The 26,397-nt window shown below is 44.5% G+C and overlaps 1 protein-coding gene across 2 annotated transcripts in view; it reads left to right on the forward strand.

The window, feature by feature from the left end:
- The window catches only part of TNXB (tenascin XB), a 148,725-nt gene that overhangs the window by 87,519 nt on the left and 34,809 nt on the right, over positions 1–26,397 (forward strand). For both annotated transcript variants that reach the window (XM_063938154.1, XM_063938155.1), the window contains exons 10-19: positions 13,751–14,035; positions 14,303–14,575; positions 19,471–19,743; positions 21,426–21,716; positions 22,865–23,161; positions 23,593–23,715; positions 24,000–24,137; positions 24,251–24,370; positions 24,563–24,706; positions 24,978–25,108. In XM_063938154.1, coding sequence (XP_063794224.1) covers positions 13,751–14,035; positions 14,303–14,575; positions 19,471–19,743; positions 21,426–21,716; positions 22,865–23,161; positions 23,593–23,715; positions 24,000–24,137; positions 24,251–24,370; positions 24,563–24,706; positions 24,978–25,108 — 2,075 coding nt within the window. The remainder of the gene's footprint in view (positions 1–13,750; positions 14,036–14,302; positions 14,576–19,470; positions 19,744–21,425; positions 21,717–22,864; positions 23,162–23,592; positions 23,716–23,999; positions 24,138–24,250; positions 24,371–24,562; positions 24,707–24,977; positions 25,109–26,397) is intronic.

Below are 26,397 nucleotides of genomic sequence, written 5' to 3' on the forward strand. Positions count from 1 at the left end.
TACCCCGCTCTTTGGTGGCGGTGGCAGGGACACACAGAAAAACGCCAGCGCAGCGACATGCATAATGATGGCAATACAGCATGGACCACAGGGACTGGACACAGCGATGGTGTAAAAAAGGAGGGGGGTGGGTTTAGGGGGCCTGTTAATTGTTTTCCTACTTAAATTGAGCAGTTGGAGCATACACTTTAAAAAGCAATATTGGCACTGTGGCCCCATTATTTGTGTCCCTGGTCCTTGGGGCCCCCTGAACCTCGGGGTCCTGCACAAGTGTCCCTTTTGACCCCCCTGTCACCGGGCCTGCTAATGATTATCCACTGACGGCATAGAGGCGTGTAATGATGATCTACTGACGGCATAGAGGTGTAATGATTATCTACTGATAGCATAGAGGTGTAATGATTATCTACTGATAGCATAGAGGGGTAATGATTATCTACTGAGGGCACAGAGGGGTAATGATTATCTACTGAGGGCACAGAGGTATAATGATTATCTATTGACGGCATAGAAGTGTGTAATGATTATCTACTAACTGCATAGAGATGTGTAAGATTATCTACTAACTGCATAGAGATGTGTAATGATTATCTACTGACGGCATAGAGGTGTGTAAGATTATCTACTAACTGCATAGAGATGTGTAATGATTATCTACTGATGGCATAGAGGTGTGTAAGATTATCTACTAACTGCATAGAGGTGTGTAAGATTATCTACTAACTGCATAGAGGTGTGTAAGATTATCTATTGACGGCATAGAGATGTGTAATGATTATCTACTGACGGCATAGAGGTGTGTAAGATTATCTACTGACGGCATAGAGATCTGTAATGACTGACGGCATAGAGTTGTGTGATGATTATATACTGATAACATAGAGATATTGTAATAATTCAAATGGAAGGAAACAGTAACGATCTCAGTTGTACTTCAGATTGTCCAACAACAGCAGACGATGTGGTTTTCTCATATTTCCGATGGAATTGTCCATATATGTAAACATGAAATGAAAATTTAAAAAAACAATACAATAATGTAATAGTGTTAATGACTTCTGATTCTACATCTAAATATTAGAAGGAAAGTAGTGGAAGAAGTCCTATGCGGAAGATGCAGGTTCCCTGCTTCCTTTCTATACACCCAGAACGTGATGGATTATAGGCGTTGTGAAGCTCTTCCATGTATGCTTACCTCTACAAGGTTGGTGGTAAGCACATAAAGGTTTCTTTATAACTTCATTTTCTGCCCACGGGATATGTACAACATGAATTTTCGTCTGTCTCATATATAAAATGTAATGAGAAATAGACCAATTTGTATTATAAAATGTCACTTGACTTGATTTATTTATAGAAGCATAGGATACAGGTAGTCATACCATACAGATGGAAACAAAGCAGTAACTGAAGAAGATGGAACCCAGGCATTAACCTTCAGTGTACATATGTATACAGAATAAAATTATAACTGAGAGATCAATTCAATTAAAATACCACAATTTGAATTACAATATTAAAAACACATTTAAAACCATACTCTGTAACCAAAAGAGTCAACGGACATCTTAAACAGTAGTGCAATGAAAAAGTTATTTAGAGCATAAAGTCCAATTTCCACAATATTATAGATTAAGGTAGGAAGGCTGGTAGATAAGTAATGTCTCTTTAAGGGTGAGATTCAAATGATATATCACGCCCAATTTCCTTTCTAAAATGAACTCCGTCATCGTGCATATTGCGCCCATATTAATCAGGTTTAGCTGTGTAAAGGGTTGGGTGCCTCGCTACTCCGACGGTAGTGAGCTGAAATAAGGATACAATGTCCCTGAGGGCAGAAACAGAACGGGTGTGAAAAGGGGTGAAAATAATTGAATCCCGCCCTATGTTATGCTCACCAACACGGCCTGCGCTATGCTCGACCTCCCGTCTGGTGACCCACTATGAAATTCCCACAGTGCACAGGCAACTAACCAGCGGAGAAAGATGACAAGCTCGATCTGTACCTGCCACCTCAAATGATGCTTGCGTGGGTCCTTGCTACTGCTGTTGAAGAGAAACCGGCAGCTATGCTTGTGGAGTTCGTAAACTTGGAGGTACAGTATAGCAGCAGCCTAAGTCTGAGCTGAGCAGGGCAGTACCGGTTAGTCAGGCTCCCATGGTGGGGAGGGAGAGCGCGGTTATGGTGAGAGGTTGGTAATCTGCTAGTGCAGGTCAGGACTGGTGGATAATTTCAGTGCCTTAACTAGTTTCTCCATTGTTTTTGATTAACGGTTTCATCAAATTATCCACCAGTCCAGAGACACTCCTTTCTACGCGTTTCAACGCACTGCTGTGTCTTTTTCACGATGAGTGTCGATATAAACAGACTGGAAATACACAAATAATTAAATACAATTATACCCATATGTGAAGAAGGATATAATCTTCAAGAAAAGCCGTATAGTTGATGTTCCTTAGGAATAATCCCTAACAGTATCCAATGTTGTTACCACAAAAGTTGTTTATAATAAAAATCCAACCTCAAACATTACTCATAAAATATGAGATAGTAATACTACATTCATATATTCCATTCAGTAAGATGAAAATGTACTGAACTCACCACTATGAAGAACATGTGCTTTTCTCAACCACCATATTGTCATTGAAACAATAAAGTTTTTCAAGGAGGCAAAGAGAGAATCCCAAAAAATCTTTTGCACCCGTAAATGGAATTTGGTTGCCTAGCAACCATATAAGAATGGCCAATGGGGATTCACATTTAAACAAACTTTATTGGGTCTTTCAAGTAAACATAGTGTTAAGCAGTGCAGATGCGGACCCTTAATAGCCCAGAATGTGCCAACCTTGCAACGTACTCTGGCCTACCCAGCCTGCCATGAGGCATAGCGACGTGGCCGTAGCACCAGCCAGCAACACTTAATGACCAGGCCAATGTTGTTACCACAAAGAACTTTTGTGGAAACACCATTGGATACTGTTAGGGATTATTCCTACTGAACATCAGCTATACGGTTTTTCTTGTAGAGTATATCCTTCTTCACATATGGGTATTATTATTGTATTTAATTATTTGTATACTTCCAGTGTGTTTATATAGACACTTATCTTGAAAAAGACGCCAAATACATAGAAAGGAGTGTCTTATGATTGTGGGCTACGGCAGTCTGTCTACACTGAAGGTTAATACCTGGGTTCCATCTTCTTCAGTTACTGCTATGTTTCCATATGTATGATACGACTACCTATATCCTATGCTTTATACATACATTTTGTCAACTGACATTTTATACTCCAAATTGGTCTATTTCTCATTACATTTTAAACATGAGATAGACGAAATTCATATTGTTCATATCCTATGGGCAGAAAATGAAGTTATAAAGAAACCTTTATGTGCTTACCACCAACTTTGTTGAAGTAAGCATAAATGGAAGTGTCTTCCCAACGCCTATCATCCATCACGTTCTGGGTGACTAAGTTTGGTGACTTATTGTCTATATATCTCTGCTGCTTTGGCGTGCAGTGCCATTTTTCTTATTGAGGTATTGTAATAATTATCTAGTGAGGGCATAGAGATGTTGAACTAATGGTATATTACTGGAATACAACTGATTTATGTATTCATAGTCTAGGCGTTACATTACTGATATTTCAGAGATTATGTAATAATGACCTACTGATGGCACAGAGATATTCTAGTGTGCTCCTCATATTAGTGTTCCACTGATGGTCCGCTTGTGTGGTCTAATGATGATATGTCCCTTGTTTACTGATGCTGGTTGAAGATTGATGTTTTAGTGGTGACTAGCTGTTAGTATATTTATGTTCTACTAAAGGTTTAGGAATTTGCGGTGTTGCTATGCTGGTTGTACACCAATGTCTCGCTGATGGTCTTCATTAGTAAGTTGTTGTACTGTTTTGCTATCGTAATAATGTTTATGTTCGAGCACACTAATTGATTATTTATATTCTATGGTGTTTATGTTCTTCTATGGTGTTTGTTATCTATTGTGTTTATATTATTCTTTAGTGTTTCATCCAATTATGGACACATGTTGGGATAATTATGAAGTAAATTGGGTTGATTGCAACATGCTAATTGTGGTATTCTAGAGAACCACTGTTTCCATTATGACAGCTGCATTAGGACAGTAGGGCAAATATAACTAGAATTTGATTTGTTGCTTAATCTCTCTCGAAGGTTTGATGCATCTTCCCCACTAAAGGTTATGACCCAACAACATCTCTTTAGGCCTCAAACAAGGTGGAATTTGTGGTCACTGCCAGAGTCGGATTAAGGAGGGGGGTGCAGGAGACACTGTACCCCGTGCCCCCTTCTGTCAAGGGGGCCCCCCTGTCAGAGCACACTGCCATCACTTTCTCTCCCTCTTGTGCAGCAGCAGAAGAAGAACCAGGCAGCCAGAATGTAAGCAGGACAGCACAGAGCTTCCCAACCAGGAGAGATAGGAAGGGGAGAGGGCTTTAAGTGATCCAGGGATCCCTGTTGCCCCCTCTTCCGCATACACAGCAGGCAAGATTGATGGGTCTGGGTCCTGTACAATCTGATGAGAGCATTCGGGACTGGAGAGAAAGACACACACACAGTCCCATCCATTTGTAATTAGTACAGAGGCTGCTGCTATTCTTGCATGTGACAAGATGATATATTTTATTTTTCTATGTGTACCCAGGCATTATAAAACCATTGCTTTAAATCTAATATACACCATTGGTTTAAATTTGATATACTCAATATAATATACACTACCCCTCGTAGGGGCGGGCAGGATGACACATGGGGTTGGTGCTGACAAGATGTGAAGAGCCCCCCTGACTTAAGTCCCCCAGGCCCCCCCAAGGTTTAATCCGACTCCGGTCACTGCATAGAAAAATTGTGGGGATTAAAATGTTATATTTTGTTGGCTTTACATGAATCTAAGAAACCAGGGGAAAGCAGAGAGCCCTTCCTGAGAGTGGACAGATGAAGATTTACATTAAAGGCACAATAAAGTATTGGCTGTAGTCTCATCAGTGGTGGTGGCCTTCACATCTAAGCCAGATGCCTCTCCCGCTGGCCCCATGTCTTTCCCTGCATCATCTTCCAGAGATAGCCTGCTTATGGCCCACGTATACAGAGATAACAGCCGGTCGGGATGAGTTTTCTAGTGATGGATATTGGATGTGAAGATCTAGTAATGTGAGAATCAAAGAAGTGATTACATTTAAGTTTCGTCAACCCTGGTCTGACACCGCAGAGCGGGATGGTGTTGATTAAAGTCCGCCAGATATCCAGCTCATGGGGAATCCCAAACCCACAACATTGTTGTATCATTCACGAGTAAATAAATAGCTGTGCAATGACTAACCTCCAGGCACATGACAAACAAATCCAGAGACTTGTCCGCCCATCCAAGGAACCGGCGCTCGCAATGTTTAACTTTCCTGAAATCCACATAACACAGCGACAGCACATCTTGTATTTATCACACTGATTTAGCTAAATTTGGCCAACACGTGATCCACTTCTCGACCGCACCCAACGCAACCTCGGCTCAGAATAGCTGTGAATCCTCAGTTATGCTTCTTCTGTTTTCTACTGGAGAAAGATGCTTGTATTCTGTGATCCACTCAGGATCCATAGACATGACCGGCCGTATACATGTGTGCAGTGATAGGGGTGAACAGCAGGGACTGGCCCTAGAAAATAATGCTTGATATTGGAATTGTACATATATGTTAGATGGCGGTCCTCTCTTATAGCTAAGTTAGATGGCGGTCCTCTCTTATAGCTAAGTTAGATGGCGGTCCTCTCTTATAGCTAAGTGAGATGGCGGTCCTCTCTTATATCTAAGTTAGATGGCGGTCCTCTCTTATAGCTAAGTTAGATGGCGGTCCTCTCTTATAGCTAAGTTAGATGGTGGCCCACTCTTATAGCTATATTAAATGGTGGGCCGCTCTTCTAGGCCCTATAATTGTATTATTAAATTGCCATTTTGTTTGTCGAATTAAGATTCTTATAGAATTTAGAATAATATGCTTATTATAGTATAAGATACCTTATTGTCTATGAAGGTGTTGCATGCCATTCAGTAGAGTGCCACTCTTCTTGTCTCCGTTCCACATAATCACAATAGAATTGCTCAAAGGCATGGCCTAGAGTGAAGGAACAATGGGCCTAATTCAGACCTGATCGCAGCAGCAACTTTGTTCTCTAAAGGGCAAAACCATGTGCACTGCAGGTGGGGAAGATGTAACATGTGCAGAAAGAGTTTGGGTGGGGTGTGTTCAAAGTGAAATCTAAATTGCAGTATAAAAATAAAGCAGCCAGTATTTACCCTGCACAGAAACAAAATAACCCACCCAAATCTAACTCTCTCTCTGCACATGTTACATCTGCCCCCCCTGCAGTGCACATGGTATTGTCCATTAGATAACAAATTTGCTGCTGCGATCAGGTCTGAAGTAGGCCCAATATGGCATCATATCATCTTCATCTTCAGGGATATGGAAAAAATGATCTCTCATGTCCAGTGGCGTAAGTTCGTCCCAGTCGCCCAGAGGCATGATAAATGTTGGTGCCCCCCTACATATACACATACATACCATATGTAACTATCCGGCACTCAGGGTGAACAGTAGTAGCATGCACAGGTACCTTTCCCAATAGTAATATAGATACACATAAAAAGTGGACGCACTCCAAGTCAGTCATTACAATAAAAACAGATACCAGCATACCTTTATAGTACACCTACAGTGCTCCCTCACCCGCCAGCAGGTCTCGATGGAGATGCTTTGGCGCAGCGGTGTGCCGATATATATAAAAAACACACAAACACCTCATTCACTTACAAGCACACACACGCCTCTTTCACTTAAACATACACACACGCCGCTTTTACTTTAACACACAAACGCCTTTCACTTAAACACACACATGCCTCTTTCACTTAAAAACACACATGCCTCTTTCACTCACACACACATGCCTCCTTCACTTAAAAACACACGCCGCTTTCACTTAAACACACACATGCCTCTCACACGTGCCTCTTTCACTCACACACACACACACATGCCTCCTTCACTTAAAAACACACACACACCGCTTTCACTTAAACACACACACGCCTCTCACACACACAAACTCGCCTCTCACTTACACACACACACACACACACACACACACACACACACACACACACACACGCCTCTCACACACACACCTCCATATATTTGTAAGGTAGCATGTACCCAGACCAGGTGTGTGCTCTGTACATAGGTGGTCATTCCGAGTTGATTGCAGCCAGCAACTAGTACACGCCTATCGGGGAGTGTATTTTAGCTTAGCAGGGCTGCGAACGCTTGTGCAGCCCTGCTGAGCTAAAAAAATTTCAAACAAAAGAAGACTAGGCCTGGACATACTTACCCTGTGAGACGATCTCTGTGATGCTGGGGCCGGCTTTGACGTCACACCTCCGCCCTCTGTTGTCCTGGACACGCCTGCGTTTTACTCACCACTCCCTGAAAACGGTCTCCAACGGTCCGGATCCGCCCTGCCACGCCTCCTTCCTGTCAATCTTCTTTGCGGTCACCTCTGCGACCACTTCCGTCAGTAGGTACGACGTAACCCGGCGACCTCTGTCGCTGGGCAACGCTGCACACACGCACAGCATCCACCGCGCATGCACATTCCGCACCCGTTCGCACCGCAGCGAGAAACCGCTGCGTGCGAACGGGTCGGAATGACCCCTATAGTCCTGTAGAAATGCTCAAATGCCTCCTTTAATCCTTGCCTCTCACACACGTGCCTCTCACTTACACACACACACACATGCCTCTCACTTACACACACATGCCTCACACACACACACATGCCTCACACACACACGCATGCCTCTCACTTATACACCAGTGACGTGCAGAGGGGTGAGGCAGGTGAGGCAGAGCCTCTCCTGTCATACTGACGTTTGCACCACTGTTTTAACTGTATAAAGTATATGAAAAATACAAAGAATTTGTTTGAAACATCTTTTTTGCTTTATTCTAATAATTTTTGTAGCCAAAACTCTGGAGTAAAAAGTCCATGGTAGGTGAGGCAGTGCCTCACCTGCCTATCTTTTCCGCACATCTCTGATCAAAACTCATCAAATTTCCAGGAGTTTATAATGGTGTACCTGTGTATAATGCCCAGATGTACCCTTTGGCTCATATATTGCATGTAAATCTGGCTCTGGTGCTAGCCAGTGGCTCCTGAGCTATTTTGCTCACCGCACGTCCCTACTATACACACACACCTCACTTACACACACACGCCTCTCACTTACACACACATACACACATGCCTCTCACACACACACTCCTCTCACTTACACACACACACACACACACACACACACGCCTCTCACTTACACATGCCTCTCACTTACACATATGCCTCTCACTTACACACACACATGCCTCTCACTTACACACACACATGCCTCTTTTACTTGAACACACAACTTTCCTTAAACACACACACACACACACACACACACACACACGCACACACACATACACCTCACTTAAAACATGCACACACAAAACACAGTGCTTCCAACATTTATCAAAGTACCCCCAGCACCCCCAACTACACCTTCCCCACCACAGTGCAGCTTGAGGCCAGTGCCTACCTCTGGCTATCATCAGCCTGACAAGGAACAGAGAGCTTCACTCAGCTGGCTTGCTTAACTGGAAGGGCCCGGGAGGGTGCCAGCTCTCTGTATATACAGGAGGCAGCTTCCGTGTCACGGACACAGCTCCTCCGTCTGTAAGAATCGTTAAAAAAAAAGTATCAGCAAGCAATCGTCAGCGGGAGACAGTGGAGAAGTGCCCCCTTGAGGTCAGGAGCCCGGTGGCAGCCGACTCCACTGCCTCCCACAGTTCCGCCCCTGCTCATGTCGCTTCTTAATTTATTGTAAACATTTCATTGTATGAAACTTTGACCATTGGATCTACAGTAGTTGGAAAGTCCAAAAAACTCTTTTATTAAATAGCAGCAAGTGTGTACAGTATTTCACAGAAGTCATATGGAAATTTTGGAAGCGACAAGGGGGGTCATTCCGAGTTGATCGCTCGCTATCTGTTTTTAGAAGCCGTGCAAACGCTATGCCGCCGCCCTCTGGGAGTGTATATTAGCTTAGCAGAAGTGCGAACGAAAGGATCGCAGAACAACTACAAAAAAAATTTGTGCAGTTTTAGAGTAGCTCAAAACCTACTCAGCGCTTGCGATCACTTCAGACTGTTCAGTTCCTGTTTTGACGTCATAAACACGCCCTGAGTTCGCCCAGCCAAACCTGCGTTTTTCCTGGCACGCCTGCGTTTTTACGAACACTCCCTGAAAACGGTCAGTTGTCACCCAGAAACGCCCTCTATCTGTCAATCACTCTGCGGCCAGCAGTGCGACTGAAAAGCTTCGCTAGACCTTGTGTGAAACTACATCGGCCGTTGTGAAAGTACGTCGCGCGTGTGCATTGCGCCGCATACGTATGCGCAGAAGTGCCTTTTTTTAGCATAATCACTGCGCAGCGAACAATTTCAGCTAGCGATCAACTCGGAATGACCCCCAAGATCTCCACCAGCCTAGGGTGTTCTCGAGGCTTGCACTTACCCTATTCAGTAGGCATATTCTGTATTACCTAGAAGTGGTACCTACTACCTTTGTATTAATAAGCTTGGCCACCAGCAAAAGACAAATCCTTTTGCAGATTAGAAAAGCCTGTTCCTCATCTAGCGAGGAGCACCCCAGAAGATGCGCCCTCTCGCCCTCTCACATCAGTCATCTTGCTCTGCCAATTGAAACCTTGATTCGATAACTACGTCGACTTCCTCTGTAGGAAAATTCTTGTTAATTCTGTCAAGTGAATGTGTAGGAAGGAATTTTTTGTTGACATTCCGCTGGGAGAAAGGGCGCTAATTTGTGCGCATATGGATCACTGCCAAGTGTAGTTGTTAAATCCAGTTTTGCATCTGTCATCTTCGAAACACAGCTACCGCCACTTTGTAGTAATGATTGCACAGATGCTAACACCACGGATACTTTATATGACATAGCTGCAACCAGCGGAAGCCAGGTCAGCCAGTTAAAAATGCCTGTTTTTAAATATGAACATTTTATTTCAGCATTAAGGAATAAATACAGTATACCATATTAAATGTTATGTCATTGATGCTTATCTTGTTATTAATGTATATAGGGAAGTTCAGGGCTCTGTGTCAGGGGCAAGGCTAGCAACACCACGAGGCAACTAGTTAGGGAGCATCTTATACACTGACTGACTGACTGACTGACTGACTGGCATCCGTCCAAGATCCCGCCGTAGAAATATATACTAGGAACTATGGGGGTCATTCCGAGTTGTTCGCTAGCTGTTTTCAGTCACAGCGCAGCGTTTAGGTAAAAAAGCGGCCCTTCTGTGCATGCGTATGCGGCGCAATGCGCACGCACGACGTACTTTCACAAAAGCCGAAGTAGTTTCACACAAGGTCTAGCGACGCTTTTCAGTCGCACTGCTGGCCGCAGAGTGATTGACAGGAAGTGGGTGTTTCTGGGAGGTAACTGACCGTTTTCGGGGAGTGTGTGAAAAAATGCAGGCGTGTCAGATACAAACGCAGGCGTGCCTGGGGAAACGTGGGCGTGGCTGGCCGAACGCAGGGCGTGTTCGTGACGTCAAAACAGGAACTAAATAGTCTGAAGTGATCGCAAGCTAGGAGTAAGTCTGGAGCTACTCTGAAACTGCTCGGAAATATTTTTGTAGCCGCACTGCGATCCTTTCGTTCGCACTTCTGCTAAGCTAAGATACACTCCCAGAGGGCGGCGGCCTAGCGTTTGCACGGCTGCTAAAAGCAGCTAGCGAGCGAACAACTCGGAATGAGGGCCTATACATATAGCATATACTTATCACACTTCTAAAGGAACCGGTAACACACATTCAGCAACCAAAGCCTCAGAAACGCACCCTGAGTCACTGACTGTTTCATTCACCATCGTCCAGTTTACTCTGACTTATTTCTATGAAGTTTATGGAAAGGCTCCAGCCCTGGCAATAGCCTGTAGCAGTAAATGTGAAGTGGCTGTATTGCTGGCAGCCATAGAAGCCTGATTTACTGCCATATGCTGATGCCAGAATCCTATCAACTTATGCGGGGTAGTGTGTGTGTGCATTCATAGACCAGTGTCGCCCATTGAATTTACGCTAGCAACTGCAACGGTGTGTGTGCAGTGTGGCTTTGCAGCACGCGCCGTGACAATCGTTACACTGCGTAACCGCTCACACCCTGCTCGTCAGTCTATGCAACCTGCTCCCGGCTGTCTGGGTGTCATATTAGGTGACTGATCCCTACTGTAAGCATTGTAGTAAAGCTTTTTTCAGTCATGATTAAATAACTAATATATATCTGTATTATATTATCACTGGAATCTATAAGCTTCTATTTATGTGGTGTAAACCACCTTGATAGGCACCATCTAGACTCATCTACATTGTCCTTCTGTTTGCCTGTGTTTTTGTGATATATTATAACTATCTGAGCTTTTCCCATTAAATTCAATGGCCTATTCATTCCAGTGGGGTTTCTAGCATGTGTGACTGTGGAGTCCCCCCCATTATAGGCTGATTAGTGCAGGGTTGATGGCTCTATAGGAAGCAATAATCCCTGGTCTGTAAAGTGCTGAGGCTATCACTGAGCCCCCTGCCTGTAATCAGTGGTGCCAAGAGAGGGGGGGAGAGGCTACAAATTACCTGGGCCCAGGTCTGATGGAGGGGCCCAGTGAGGGTCCAGTAGGGGCCCAGGCCCCCTCCCCTTACCTGGCAGCAGCAGCTGCAGCTCTTCTCCTCAGCCGAGAACACAGCCTTCCCGGTCCACAGAGAGCCAGGAAGGCAGTGTGCAGTGCAGCTTCCGGCTCTCAGGTTTTTCCCCCCCTGCCGCCGTCCGTAGAACCTGGTTGCTAAGCAATATGGGGGTGTGCCGCGTGTCCCCCTGATTCACGGCACGGTCCCATTTGCAGTGTCCGCTCGCCCCTTTCTCATTGAGCGCGTCCCCTTTCACGTGCGCGCATGGATGCCAGGGCCGGAAAGAGGCCCCAGTCCGTCCCTGTATGTAGGGGTAGGTCCACTTTAAGACTTTTTTTTATCTTTCTTTTTATTGAAGCATGAGAACAGTGTACAACAAGTTTATATTTCTTTGTAGACGTAAGTTTACATACATTGTAAATAAGTAGCTAATATACAATAAAAAGACACAATTTCAGCATACTTGTTACAGTAATGATTTTCTCAGTAAAATATTAACGTTAACTGGGTTTCATTTGTTGAAAGTAACAAATATCATAGTATAAAATTAATCGACCCAGATCCATTCCCGCACAAGTCACACCTCCACAAAGCGGTGACTCCATATCGCCACCGGCACCACACTAATTCCTAATTCCGAATTAACATAAGGCTATTGGGGAATCTTGGGGGTAATTCCAAGTTGATCGCAGCAGGATTTTTGATAGCAATTGGGCAAAACCATGGTGGTCATTCCGAGTTGTTTGCTCGGTAATTTTCTTCGCATCGCAGCGATTTTCCACTAATTGCGCATGCGCAATGTTCGTAAGTAAATTTGCTATAAAGATTGGTATTTTACTCACGGCATTACGAGGTTTTTTCTTCGTTCTGGTGATCGTAATGTGATTGACAGGAAGTGGGTGTTTCTGGGCGAAAACTGGCCGTTTTATGGGAGTGTGTGAAAAAACGCTACCGTTTCTGGGAAAAACGTGGGAGTGGCTGGAGAAACGGAGGAGTGTCTGGGCGAACGCTGGGTGTGTTTGTGACGTCAAACCAGGAACGACAAGCACTGAACTGATCGCACTGGAAGAGTAAGTCTCGAGCTACTCAGAAACTGCACAGAGAAGTCTTTTCGCAATATTGCGAATCTTTCGTTCGCAAATTTGATAAGCTAAGATTCACTCCCAGTAGGCGGCGGCTTAGTGTGTGCAATGCTGCTAAAAGCAGCATGCGAGCGAACAACTCGGAATGAGGTCCCATGTGCACTGCAGGGGAGGCAGATATAACATGTGCAGAAAGAGTTAGATTTGGGTGGGTTATTTTATTTCTGTGCAGGGTAAATACTGGCTGTTTTATTTTTACACTGCAAATTAGATAGCAGATTGAACACACCCCACCCAAATCTAACTCTCTCTGCACATGTTATATCTGCCTCCCCTGCAGTGCACATGGTTTTGCCCAATTGCTAACAAAAATCCTGCTGCGATCAACTTGGAATTACCCCCCTTGTTCATAAACACGTGTTTCACTTTAAGACTTTTTTATATATTAATATTATTATACCTATTCTATACAAATAATTGTTAAACTCACTGTGACCACAAGACCGTCACGTCAGCAGTCACTTCACCTCTTGATACATTGCGACTGGTTAGAATCTTGTTTCAAATCCACCGCAATACAAATAAATTACTTTATATAACGTTTGACACGCAGTTGCCATGACTGACAATATTTGGCTGTCTCAGCAGCTAACAATGTACTTGCAGATGTGTGTATAATGTGTTAATGAGCCGTACTGACATTCCAGATCGTCATCCTATGGGCAGTGACATTCTGTAGCACTGAACGGCTTCCTTATATTATATATTATATGTATTAATAATGTACGTAGGCTAATTCCCATGGAATTCATTTGATTCCTCGCACAGATTCATCACCAGACAGAGGCACGCCACCCCGCCTCTCCCCCCTGTCCGTATCCGAAGTCCGGCCAGATTCCTTCCGCCTGACGTGGGAGCCCCTGGAGGGAGATTTTGATGCATTCATACTTCAGTATGGGCCCCCTGAGGGCCCGCTCCAAGAGGAAACCCTGAGGGGGGATCAGACATCTTGGCTCATCACTGGGCTGGTTGCAGAAGTTAATTACACAGTGGAGCTCCGGGGGATTTGGGGGGAGAGTAACAGCGAGCCGGAGTTCATCTATGTTTTCACAGGTATGAGGGTGTGAGTAGGGTGGGGGCAGAATATACTATTATGTCGCCCTAAAAGGGACAAAGTGGAGCTGGTGGGGCACCTGGCACATTGGATGCAGTATGTCTCACTTTTATAATATGGGATTATTGGGGTAATTTGTAATAGTGGTGAATCTCTGTACAATTCTGTGCTCTTCAGCAGTGACGTCTCCGTCTCTGCCCCGTACTCTCCTCCTGTTGGATCTGGAGTCACAGATTATAACTCTCTTTTTTGTCTCTGTTCCATAGAAAAACCACAACCTCCTCGTCTGGAGTCCCTCTCACTGTCTGATGTGCGCAGCGATTCCGTCCATCTGTCTTGGGAAGTGAAAGGTGGAGACTTTGAATCGTTTCTACTCTACTATCGGGATGGGGAAGGGCGGCCGCAAGAAATTACCCTGGAGGAGGACCTCAGGTCTTTTGATGTGAAAAACCTAAAACCTGGGAAAAAATATAAATTTGTCTTATATGGCATAGACGGTGGAAAGAGAAGTAAACCAGTGACCGCTGAAACCACCACAGGTGAGGGGGTGATGGTGATCACAATAGGGACACAGTGGATGTGAGAGTAACTCTGGGGTCACATAGAGCGTCCCTAACCAGAATGCTGGGTTTTTGGTAAAGATTCTATCGCTCTGCTCCATCCCTATGTGATGTCATACATTAAAAACGTTATATATAGGTGGAGCATTGCAGACCTACAGGAATGGTCACAGAGAGCCGATGCTCAGGATAGGTTTATTTTAAGAAGTACTCCCTGTGCATCAGCCTGCTGTTGTGTAACAGCTTGGTGCAGCTCTCCGGGTATTGACGGGAGGAGCCAGGGGAGGGCCCCCCTCTCTGTAAGGGCCGGGACTCCAGTCCCTGCAGTCCCCCCCCTGGTGGCTGCCCTGGTGAAGGGTACTGCAGGGGTTAACAGCAGTGGTATCAAACACAGGAAACTGCAGCTCATAGGTGTCTCACCTCAGGAACTAAGCACTACATACAGTAAAGACGCTGCAGTTTGCACATGTGCAGTAGCATATCAATTTGGAGGTCTCACCTCCCCAGGGCCATCTTAAACGTCAGTGTAGGCCCCTGGGCAAAGCAATGCACTGGGGCTTCTACCCTTCCTCCAGCTGTAGGAGTGGAGAGTACTATCAGCGGCAGCTTTGATGTCCCGCGGGCGGTAGGGGGTGTTCTATCTTTCGCTCAGCATGTAGGACCTGGAGCAGTAATTTCTGCTAATTACTCCTGTACTGCACAGATGGTGGGAGATGGGGCGGGAGGGCGAACTCTAAACTGTAGAAAGGGGCATTGGGCAGAATGAAGGCGTCCCGGTACATGACTACCAGAGTGGTAGGGGGTGTTTAATATGCAGGGGAGGGATAGTGGACTGGGCTTAATATTCATCATTTTCTGGTGGGAGGGCAGCTTGCTTGACTGCAGATATCTCCAGTCCCTGGAAACAGATTTCTTTCTTTCAATGTAATGAAAAACTAGAGAGTCCCATCTTTCAGGAGGTACTATGGACTTGGGGATCAGAGTTCTGGAGTCAGAGCAATCCATTAATGAAAATATAAAACTGCATACCAGGCGTGTGGAGCTGGAGCAAGGACCAGCTGCTGGAAGGCTGATATCTCTGGTTCTGGGCATAGCAGAGACAAGCTGCCAGTGTCCACCAAAAGGGGAGAGTCCCAGCTTTTGGAGTATACCCTCAGAAACACGACCCACAACCCCCACACACTGGTGGGCTGCCCCTGTACAGAAAGTCGGGGTGAATAAGAGGGAACGATTTAATTATAATACATATCACTATACTGTATTACAGTTCTAACCCCAGTGCCTGTTATGTGTAGTGCTCAGTATCACTAGATGTGAGTGCCTGTTATGTGTAGTGCTCAGTATCACTAGATGTGAGTGCCTGTTATGTGTAGTGCTCAGTATCACTAGATGTGAGTGCCTGTTATGTGTAGTGCTCAGTATCACTAGATGTGAGTGCCTGTTATGTGTAGTGCTCAATATTACTAGATGTGAGTGCCTGTTATGTGTAGTGCTCAGTATCACTAGATGTGGGTGCCTGTTATGTGTAGTGCTCAGTATCACTAAATGTGAGTGCCTGTTTTGTGTAGTGCTCAGTATCACTAGATGTGAGTGCCTGTTATGTGTAGTGCTCAGTATCACTAGATGTGAGTGCCTGTTATGTGTAGTGCTCAGTATCACTAGATGTGAGTGCCTGTTATGTATGGTGCTCAGTATCACTAGATGTGAGTGCCTGTTATGTGTGGTGCTCAGTATCACTAGATGTGAGTGCCTGTTATGTGTGGTGCTCAGTATCACTAGATGTGAGTGCCTGTTATGTGTAGTGCTCAGTATCACTAGATGTGATTGCCTGTTATGTGTAGTGCTCAGTATCACTAGATGTAAGTGCCTGTTATGTGTAGTGCTCAGTATCACTGGATGTGAGTGCCTGTTATATACAGTGCTCAGTATCACTGGATGTGAGTGCCTGTTATGTACAGTGCTCAGTATCACTGGATGTGAGTGCCTGTTATGTACAGTGCTCAGTATCACTGGATGTGAGTGCCTGTTATGTGTAGTGTTCAGTATCACTAGATGTGAGTGCCTGTTATGTATGGTGCTTAGTATCACTGGATGTGAGTGCCTGTTATGTGTAGTGCTCAGTATCACTGGATGTGAGTGCCTGTTATGTATAGTGCTCAGTATCACTAGATGTGAGTGCCTGTTATGTGTAGTGCTCAGTATCACTAGATGTGAGTGCCTGTTATGTGTAGTGCCCAGTATCACTAGATGTGAGTGCCTGTTATGTGTGGTGCTCAGTATCACTAGATGTAAGTGCCTGTTATGTGTGGTGCTCAGTATCACTAGATGTGAGTGCCTGTTATGTGTGGTGCTGAGTATCACTAGATGTGAGTGCCTGTTATGTGTAGTGCTCAGTATCACTAGATGTAAGTGCCTGTTATGTACAGTACTCAGTATCACTGGATGTGAGTGCCTGTTATGTATAGTGCTCAGTATCACTAGATGTGAGTGCCTGTTATGTGTAGTGCTCAGTATCACTAGATGTGAGTGCCTGTTATGTGTAGTGCTCAGTATCACTGGATGTGAGTGCCTGTTATGTGTAGTGCTCAGTATCACTGGATGTGAATGCCTGTTATGTATAGTGCTCAGTATCACTAGATGTGAGTGCCTGTTATGTATAGTGCTCAGTATCACTAGATGTGAGTGCCTGTTATGTGTAGTGCTCAGTATCACTAGATGTGAGTGCCTGTTATGTGTAGTGCTCAGTATCACTAGATGTGAGTGCCTGTTATGTGTAGTGCTCAGTATCACTAGATGTGAGTGCCTGTTATGTATAGTACTCAGTATCACTAGATGTGAGTGCCTGTTATGTGTAGTGCTCAGTATCACTAGATGTGAGTGCCTGTTATGTATAGTGCTCAGTATCACTAGATGTGAGTGCCTGTTATGTGTAGTGCTCAGTATCACTAGATGTGAGTGCCTGTTATGTGTAGTGCTCAGTATCACTAGATGTGAGTGCCTGTTATGTGTAGTGCTCAGTATCACTGGGTGTGAGTGCCTGTTATGTATAGTGCTCAGTATCACTAGATGTGAGTGCCTGTTATGTACAGTGCTCAGTATCACTGGATGTGAGTGCCTGTTATGTGTAGTGCTCAGTATCACTAGATGTGAGTGCCTGTTATGTGTGGTGCTCAGTATCACTAGATGTGAGTGCCTGTTAATGTGTGGTGCTCAGTATCACTTGATGTGAGTGCCTGTTATGTATAGTGCTCAGTATCACTGGATGTGAGTGCCTGTTATGTGTAGTGCTCATTATCACTGGATGTGAGTGCCTGTTATGTATAGTGCTCAGTATCACTAGATGTGAGTGCCTGTATGAAGAACAAAGTGCTTTGCTAAATGTGTAATTCTTGCTGTGTTCCAATACACATTGGATTGATAAGAGTTCTGGCAGCGCCATAATCCAGAGCGCAGACTGTAATGTCCAAACCTGGAACCAGATTTTACCATGAAACATGTTCTGTAGACGGATTTATTGTCATCCTGGAAATAATTCTAAAAAGTAATTTTTTACGAGCGAGTACAGTACGTGATAAGACAATCTGCCATAAATATATAGTGAATGCACAAACTATGCTGCATTCATGTTACTGGCACAGGATAGCCGACACAGGACGCCAGCAATAACGATGAGTCCTCCTCTCAAAAATAGCTGAACAGTGGTAAAATGTATTGTATGTCAAGTTCATTTATTTGGATGTACGGATAACATACTGTAGTAAAGTAAAATGATAGAGATCACAGATCCCAAATGAGAACGCAAACGTTACCCAATGTTTTTTGGGAAAGGCCAAAGACACATAATGGGCCGGATGTAATGGCTTGCGAGACGGCCGGAGCTCCGAGACTGGCCGAACTCAGAAGTTTTTTCAAAGCAGCAAATGTTTACAAGGCAAAACCTGGCCGTCTCACAAGCCGTTACATTCGGCCCCTTGTATTCTTTTTTTTGTGTGTGTAGATATTCACTATAAATATAATAATAAAAACAAGAATTATAAAAAAAAAGAGACAAAAACAAATTCTTCTCAGTATGGACCTAACTGACTCTTTGGACTCAATAGAGATGCAAAAATATAAAGTACTGTAACATCGGTGGCTACAGTACTCCGAATGCCTCATCAGCCCTGTAGCCGAGGCCGGTAATTCTGTGTCGGAAGACGCAGATCATGGTCTTGCCACTCCCAGATAATGGGGCTGACGCGCCCCCATTTTTTGGAACAGTGGCCATCGCTGCCCATTCTCTGCCCTCCCCTGCAACTTGGGGGCACTGTGCCCGTAGTATCAGAAAGAGACCACATGTGTAGTGCAAATCCTGCACATCTGTGAGTAAGAACCTTAGGGGTCTATTTACTAAGCCATGGAGAGATATAAAGTGGAGAGAGATAAAGTGCCATCCAATCAGCTCCTAACTGTCATTATTCAAACACAGCCTGTAACATGGCAGTTAGGAGCTGATTGGCCAGTACGTTAGCTCTCTCCACTTTATCTCTCTCCAAGGCATAGTAAATAGACATCTTACACCCTTAGGAGTCTATTTACTAAGCCTTGGCGAGAGATAAAGTGGAGAGAAATAAAGTGCCAGCCCATCAGTTCCCATTTTTCAAACAGCCTGTAACATGACAGTGAGGAGCTGATTGGCTGGTACATTATCTTTCTCTCCTTTTTATCTTTCTCCAGGGCTTACTAAATAGACCCCTAAGATCCCTGTATCAGCCTCCAATTTTTGTTCACTGTATTCCGAATGCAATAATAAGTAGATAGGAGCTATAGGTAAGAACTGTAGTTGGACTGCAATCTTGATCTTGTATGATCACATACAACTTGTTCTTCCACAGAGAAGTATCTACCTCCGCATCTCCAGTCCCTCTCTGTGTCCGATGTCCACAGCGAGTCTGTCCGGCTGTCCTGGCTCGTAGATGGAGGAGAATTTGACTCATTTCTTCTCCTGTACCGGAACGCAGACGGGAAACCCATGGAGATCAGTTTGGATGGAGAGCAGCGTTCTCTGGCAGTTGAAGATCTGAAGCCTGGGAAGAAGTATAAGTTTATTCTGTATGGGATTTCAGCAGGGAAGAAGAGCAAGGCCGTTATAGCTGAAACCAGCACAGGTAATGCAGCAACCAGAAGAGAGCTTAGGCTTTAGGCTTTGATATTACATTCGTTTTTATTACATAGTTTTCCATTTTTTGAGCATTGAGTACTGTATGTAACTGATTGCAGAGGTATCAGCCCAGGATGATGATGATGAACTTCCATCTCCTGGCATCTTAATTGTTGATAAGGAAAATAATTTCATCAATGTTTGGGGAAATTTATATATTTTTGAAAGGGTGGGTGATTGACAAGAGGGTGAGACCACGCAAAAAGGACCCAAACATTTATAGTCCCAGGTATATATTGCCCTTAAGCCAACATCGGTCTCTCTTTGGTAAAGTATATGACATCTCTTCAAGATGCCCCAATACAGTATATTACCCAATGGAGTCACACTTTGCCCTACACCCACACATTACTCCCCCACTGCCACTACCACATTCTCTGGCCACCAGCCACCACCAAAACCATGACCACCACATTCTATGACCATGAGCCACCGCAACTGCCATATTCTATGGCCACCAGCCACCATAACCACAACTGCCACATTCTGTAGCCACCACCATCACCACAGTTACCACTTTCTGTGACCACTAGCCACGATCAACACAACAACATTCGTCGCCACCATCACTGCAACTACTGTATCACAATCTATGCCTACCAGCCACCTCCCCCTCCACATTCTATGATCATCAGTTACCACAACTGCCACATTCTATAGCCACAAGCCACTACCATCACCACAACTATCAGATTCTATGCCTACCAGCCACTATCAACACCACTACTGCCACCACCACAACCACAATTACCAATTCTATGGCAACCTGTCGCCACCATCACTGCAACTACTGTATCACAATCTATGCCTACCAGCCACCTCCCCCTCCACATTCTATGACCATCAGTCACCACAACTGCCACATTCTATGGCCACCAGCCACCACCACTACTACCACCACCACATTCCATGGCCACCGGCAACCCCTCACCACCACACTACCACATTCTATGTCCACTAGCTACTACCACAGCACAATTGCCACATTCTATGACTACCAACCACCACCTCCACCACCACCATCACAGCTACCACATTTATTGCCACCAATCACTACCATTGCAATTACCACATTCTATGTCCACCAGCTACCAGCAGCAGAACTTCCACATTCTATTACTACCAGCCACCACCACAACTACCACATTCTATAGCCACCACCACCACAACTACCATGTTTTATAGCCACCAGCCACCTCCACCACAACTACCACCACATTCTATGGCCACTTGTCACCACCACAACAACTACCACCACATTTTAAGTTCACTAGCTACCACCACCACAATTTCAACATTATGTGATCCCAGCCTCCCCTACTACACCACCACAATCTGTGGCCACCAGCCACCACCACATTCTATGATCACCAGCCACTATTGCAGGAATGTTACCTTAGTTAATTCTATGATGTCATGTTCTCTGGCCTTTGTAGCTCCTATTTTGCTTGAGATTGGAGATTGTCAACATTTGCCTATGACATGAATGTTCCAGACCTCCATGTTAAAATGTGACCAGACTAACTAAGCAAACATCTTTATTTACCAATGTGCTCACACCCGTAGAAATAAAGTTGTCTTGTTCTTTGTAAATATCCGGTTACAAAAGTAGTTCTGTCATTTCTACAGCCCCTATTAAAGTTACTCCATCACCGGTCCCTCGTCTAGTGGACCTGGTGTCTTCTGAAGTGACCAAGGAATCTGTAAAGTTATCATGGAGAGTGGAAGGAAATCTTCTATTTGACTGGATAATAGTACAGTATCGAGATCCTGAAGGTGGAGTCAGGGAACTGCAGATTGCCGGAGAAGACACCAGCACCGTTGTACAAGGACTCCTACCATCTAGAAAGTATGACTTCAGTGTGTATGGTCTGAGAGGGGAGAAGAGAAGTAAACCTTTGTCCACTGAAATTGAAACAGGTAACTCAGCAGCAGGGCACATTTTGTCACTTTATATAGAACCGCTTTGCAGATGGACATGCATCTGAGCAGAACAATAGGCTACTCTGAGCAACTACGAGTGAGTTGCACGCATATTAGCCTAATCTCCACTGCTGATTGGCATTCGTATGTTGGATACGACATGATCGAGAGCAGAGATCAGACTGTCCTCTTGCACCAGTTAGAAGAATGGTGCAAACCCGTATGGTGATGACGGCTACTTTTACAAGCAGATGGATAAAGGCTGCGTGGCCACATAGATGCAGCCAACTATACAGGCGGAGGTCCGCATTTATTTCCAAGCACTCTTGAGTGCTACACTGATTCAGGCCCATAATGTCCCTTTATTGTCCTTCAAGGGTGGACACACATTCAGCACTTTGGTTGTTGCGGCACTACATCACCATGGGAACAGTAGGGGCTGGATATTGAGTTGAACACAGGTCCATAGACGATCATATCTAGTGAGTTCTAGATAACTTCGCATTCGCCATAGAGAACATGCACATCACTGCATATCTCCACGTGATTCACCAGCGTTTCTCCCTGCCCATGAAATGGTTGTATCTTCTGGGGGTCAACTGGGCTGCAACTGGGTGGCAACGGGGCATATGCGCAGTAGTAAACCATGTCGTGGGAGTATAGTGGGCATGTTCTCAGAGTTACACCATAATGTGAGTCACGCATATGCTGAGGGTTTGACTATTTCAGATGGATCTCTTGCACCCAGCATGGGCGGTGTAAGTGTTTATAATTAGGATGGCGGCTGGTCTCGCGGGTGGAGGGCTTGGAGCGATGTGATCGCAGAATTCAGAGGCTGGCATTCGTATTCCGTGTGCAATCCATCCACATTCAGACCTGCATGCTACTCAGAATCTGGCCCTAGTTCAGCAAATGCTGGAAGGCCCATAAATTCCACATACTCCCTACTTTGGGGTATATTCACATTAAACACGTTTGGTAGATCATTTTCCTCTCTATTCTTTGATGCCTGTTTATTCTCTCTCTCAGTCTCTCGTTTCCTACTTATACAGTACGTAACACTTATATGTTTGTTACTTATGCATCACTTTCATATTTTCTTTATTTTTACTGTTACTTTCTTTTTATATTGTTTATTCTGTTAGGTTTCCTGGAAGCCGTGGGTTCCCCCATCCTTAATGACCTCTACATCTCTCCACATGGCCCACACAACATACAGCTTTCCTGGGAGGTTCCAGAAGGCACCTTTGATTCTTTCACTGTTCGCTATGGAATCCAAGGTCAAGATGGGTCCGTGAAGAATATGACGACTGCTGGGTCAGAACGAGCTCTTCTTCTCTCTGGCCTACAGCCGGACACCGTCTACACAGTTACATTACACGGTGTCCAAGACCAAAAGGAACATAGCAGTCTAGAAGGCACTGGAAAGACCGCTCCTCTAGGTAAAGAGAAGCAATGTTCTGCTAACACTTTAATACAATATTTAATGGTAGCAAGGACTGTTTGCAAAGCTGCAGCCGAGCAGTCGAAGTGGCGCTTTGTAATCTCATGCACTTACATTTGCCCAGCTGCAGATTTACGTACTGGTGAGCACATAGCTTAGCACAACAAGAAGGTACCAACTGCAAGGGTGCAGGATTTAGCTCCTCCGCGTGGGCCATACCAAGGAAAGCTCTTCTCTGTGTGTCAGAATGATAAAATAAGATATTCTGCTAATCACTGATATGTAAATGATCTTTAAGGGCTGGAAGAATTAAAAGAATATTACATTTGCTCATAGATTGAGGTGATTGTGTGTCAGCCTATATACAGTATGGTGCTGTCACAAGAGGTTCTGAGAGATATGCCTTTTAGCACAATTCTGTTCTTCTAGATCTGGAATCCCCCAGGAACCTCAAATTTAGTAATGTGGAGGAAACTTCAGCTACCGTGAGCTGGGAACCCCCAAGCCCTGACACAACCACTTTCAAAGTGTCCTACCAACTAGCTGATGGAGGTAATGGTGACTCATATTGTAAACTTCTTTTTAATGTCCAGTTGTTACACCTTTCTGGCTACCCAATCCTCTACATTATCTAATCATTATTTTCTCCAGTTGCCTACAACCCCCTGCTATGGGTAACTTCTTCACTTTATCTCTCTGGAAGGCTTGATACATCTCCCCTTAAGTCTCTTCAGTATTCATTACAGAAGCTTCATCTGCTTAAAACTTTGGGTGGGGGTCACTTTTCTCCAACGTTATTTTTGCCTTCTCTAAGTTTTAACCTTCTTTCCTTTCAGGAGAACCTGAAAGTGTCAATGTGGTTGGAACCAGCACCCCATTGAAGGGCCTGATCCCCGGAACTCACTATGAGGTCACTGTGGTTACAGTGCGGGGATTTGAAGAAAGTCAACCTCTGACAGACTTTTTCACCACAGGTATTTATACTGCGGCTACATGCTGGCCCTCAGGGATGACTCTTGTCCTTTGCATATTACAAAATACATAAAAATCAATAAGGTATTACCTAATGTGGAGACATCTTCCTTAGTTGGAGGTGGACCCCGCTCTTTGCGTGCACATGATGTGACTGAAGTATCGGCTCTTCTACGCTGGGAACCATCTAGAGGACTTGTGGACAGATATTTAGTGACATACAGAGCAGAAAACAGTAAGAGGCACAACGAATACTTCTGATTGAGTAAAGATGTCAATGAATATGTTGTATGCTCTCCATTCACCAATATTAGTAGATATCACAGGTGTCCTGTATCTCTGTATTTCTATTTGTCTCATGTATTCTAATTGGCATACTTTGATTATAGTTACTCTTACCAGATCCTCCTTCTCTCCTTTCTTTCAGTACCCTTAGTCACCTTAGTGGTTCCTGGTGACAGAACTGAGCTGCCTCTCGCTGGGTTACATCCGCACACTGAGTACTTTGTGAGTGTGCAAAGTTCACAAGGATCCATGACCAGCACACCGACATCCACCTCTTTCACCACCAGTGAGTCCATCACCCAATAAGTTCTCTCCATGTCTGGTTTCTTCTAAACTCTTCACTATATTATGTCATTATTGCTTTTATTTCCCACTTACTATAACTTAAACATATATTATAGCTGAGGCTCTCTTTGAATGTCTATCTCCCTACAATGTGTGAGACCATCCTTAGCGAAACAGACATGGCTGCTGACTGTGATTTCATCATCTCATATACAATGATTGTGCAGTTTTATGTGGTATTAGTGATATTTCTCCATCTGCTTGTTGTCCAGGTGCTGACACTCCAAGGGACCTCTCCGCCAGCCAAATCACAGCTCGTAGCTGTCTGCTCACATGGAAAGCACCGGATGCTGTGCCTGATGGGTACCTGCTCACCTATCAAACGCCGCAGGGTGAAATGAAGGTAAAACAGAGCTGAACTCACATCTTTTATCTATCCTGCATGGAACTGCCTGCACTGAGGGGGACTGAGGCAGGAGGGGGTGGGAAGCAGCAAAATGTATGGAACTAATGTTAGAGATAAGTGACAATATCTGTCTCACCCAGAAATAATGTTATACTCTTGATGCCTTACTCTGTTTATTCTCTGTATTATCACTAATGTCTCTCCTGTATGTGTCTCTCATGGTCACATATCTTGTCGTCTCTGTATCTCTCATGCCCATATCTCTTGTCCTCCATGTTCATTCATGCCCACACATTTTGTCCTTTATGTACAGATGTAGCCACCTTTATCTTGACTGGCAGAGGCGTTTGTCCCGATCGAGCATACGCAGCGTACCGGGGCGTAGGGAGGCACAGAGAGGCGTATCTAATCGCACGGAGGCAGACAGAGCATTTGGCGTTACCTTTACGTGTAATACCTGCGATCATCCACCAGATGTCGCTTTTTACAATCACCACTGCGCATGCGTGTGGTCTCCCGTAAAATACAATACTGAAATATATAGTAAGGACTACTTTACTAGTGCGTCTCGTTACTCTGCATACAGTATATACAGCGTCTCATTACACTGCATTATTTAATACAGTATATACAGTACAGACGCAAATAGTACAGCATATATGGTCCATTTACAGTACTTTAGGAATTTGTAAGCGTCCAAGTCCCGCAGACAAAGCAACATAAAACCAGTAGTGTACACTGACGCAAATGGACGTGTTAGAAGTTCATTATTGCCTATTGATATTAGGAATATTGTACAGTATGTTAGCGTCCTAATCCGGTAGCCATTATGGCATAATCAAAACCAATGGATTTATTCATCTGTCTGCAGCGAAGTGGTGAAGTGTTCCGCTTCCTATACTCAGAGTCCCGGGTTCGATTCCTAAAGTACGAATGCATGTTAGTTTTTTCCAGACACTTTATTATTTTTTTTATTCACATAAACCAGGGCAAAGCTGCAGGAGCGGTTGTACTGTTAAGGTTCTATGCACCATACGGTACACATACAATTCTGTAGCAGGGCAGACTCAATTGAAATGGCTACTGCCTGTGACTCCTTGCCCCATGGGGGCCCTCGGCTATGGAGCAAGTAACATAGAAACATAGAATTTGACGGCAGATAAGAACCACTTGTCCCATCTAGTCTGCCCCTTTTTTTATCCTTTAGGTAATCTCAACCCTTTTTGAACCTTAATTCTTGGTTAATTCTTTGTAAGGAAATTCATATGCCTATCCCAAGCATGTTG

This window comes from Pseudophryne corroboree, chromosome 8, assembly GCF_028390025.1.
Source record: "Pseudophryne corroboree isolate aPseCor3 chromosome 8, aPseCor3.hap2, whole genome shotgun sequence".
Taxonomy (NCBI): Eukaryota; Metazoa; Chordata; class Amphibia; order Anura; family Myobatrachidae; genus Pseudophryne; species Pseudophryne corroboree.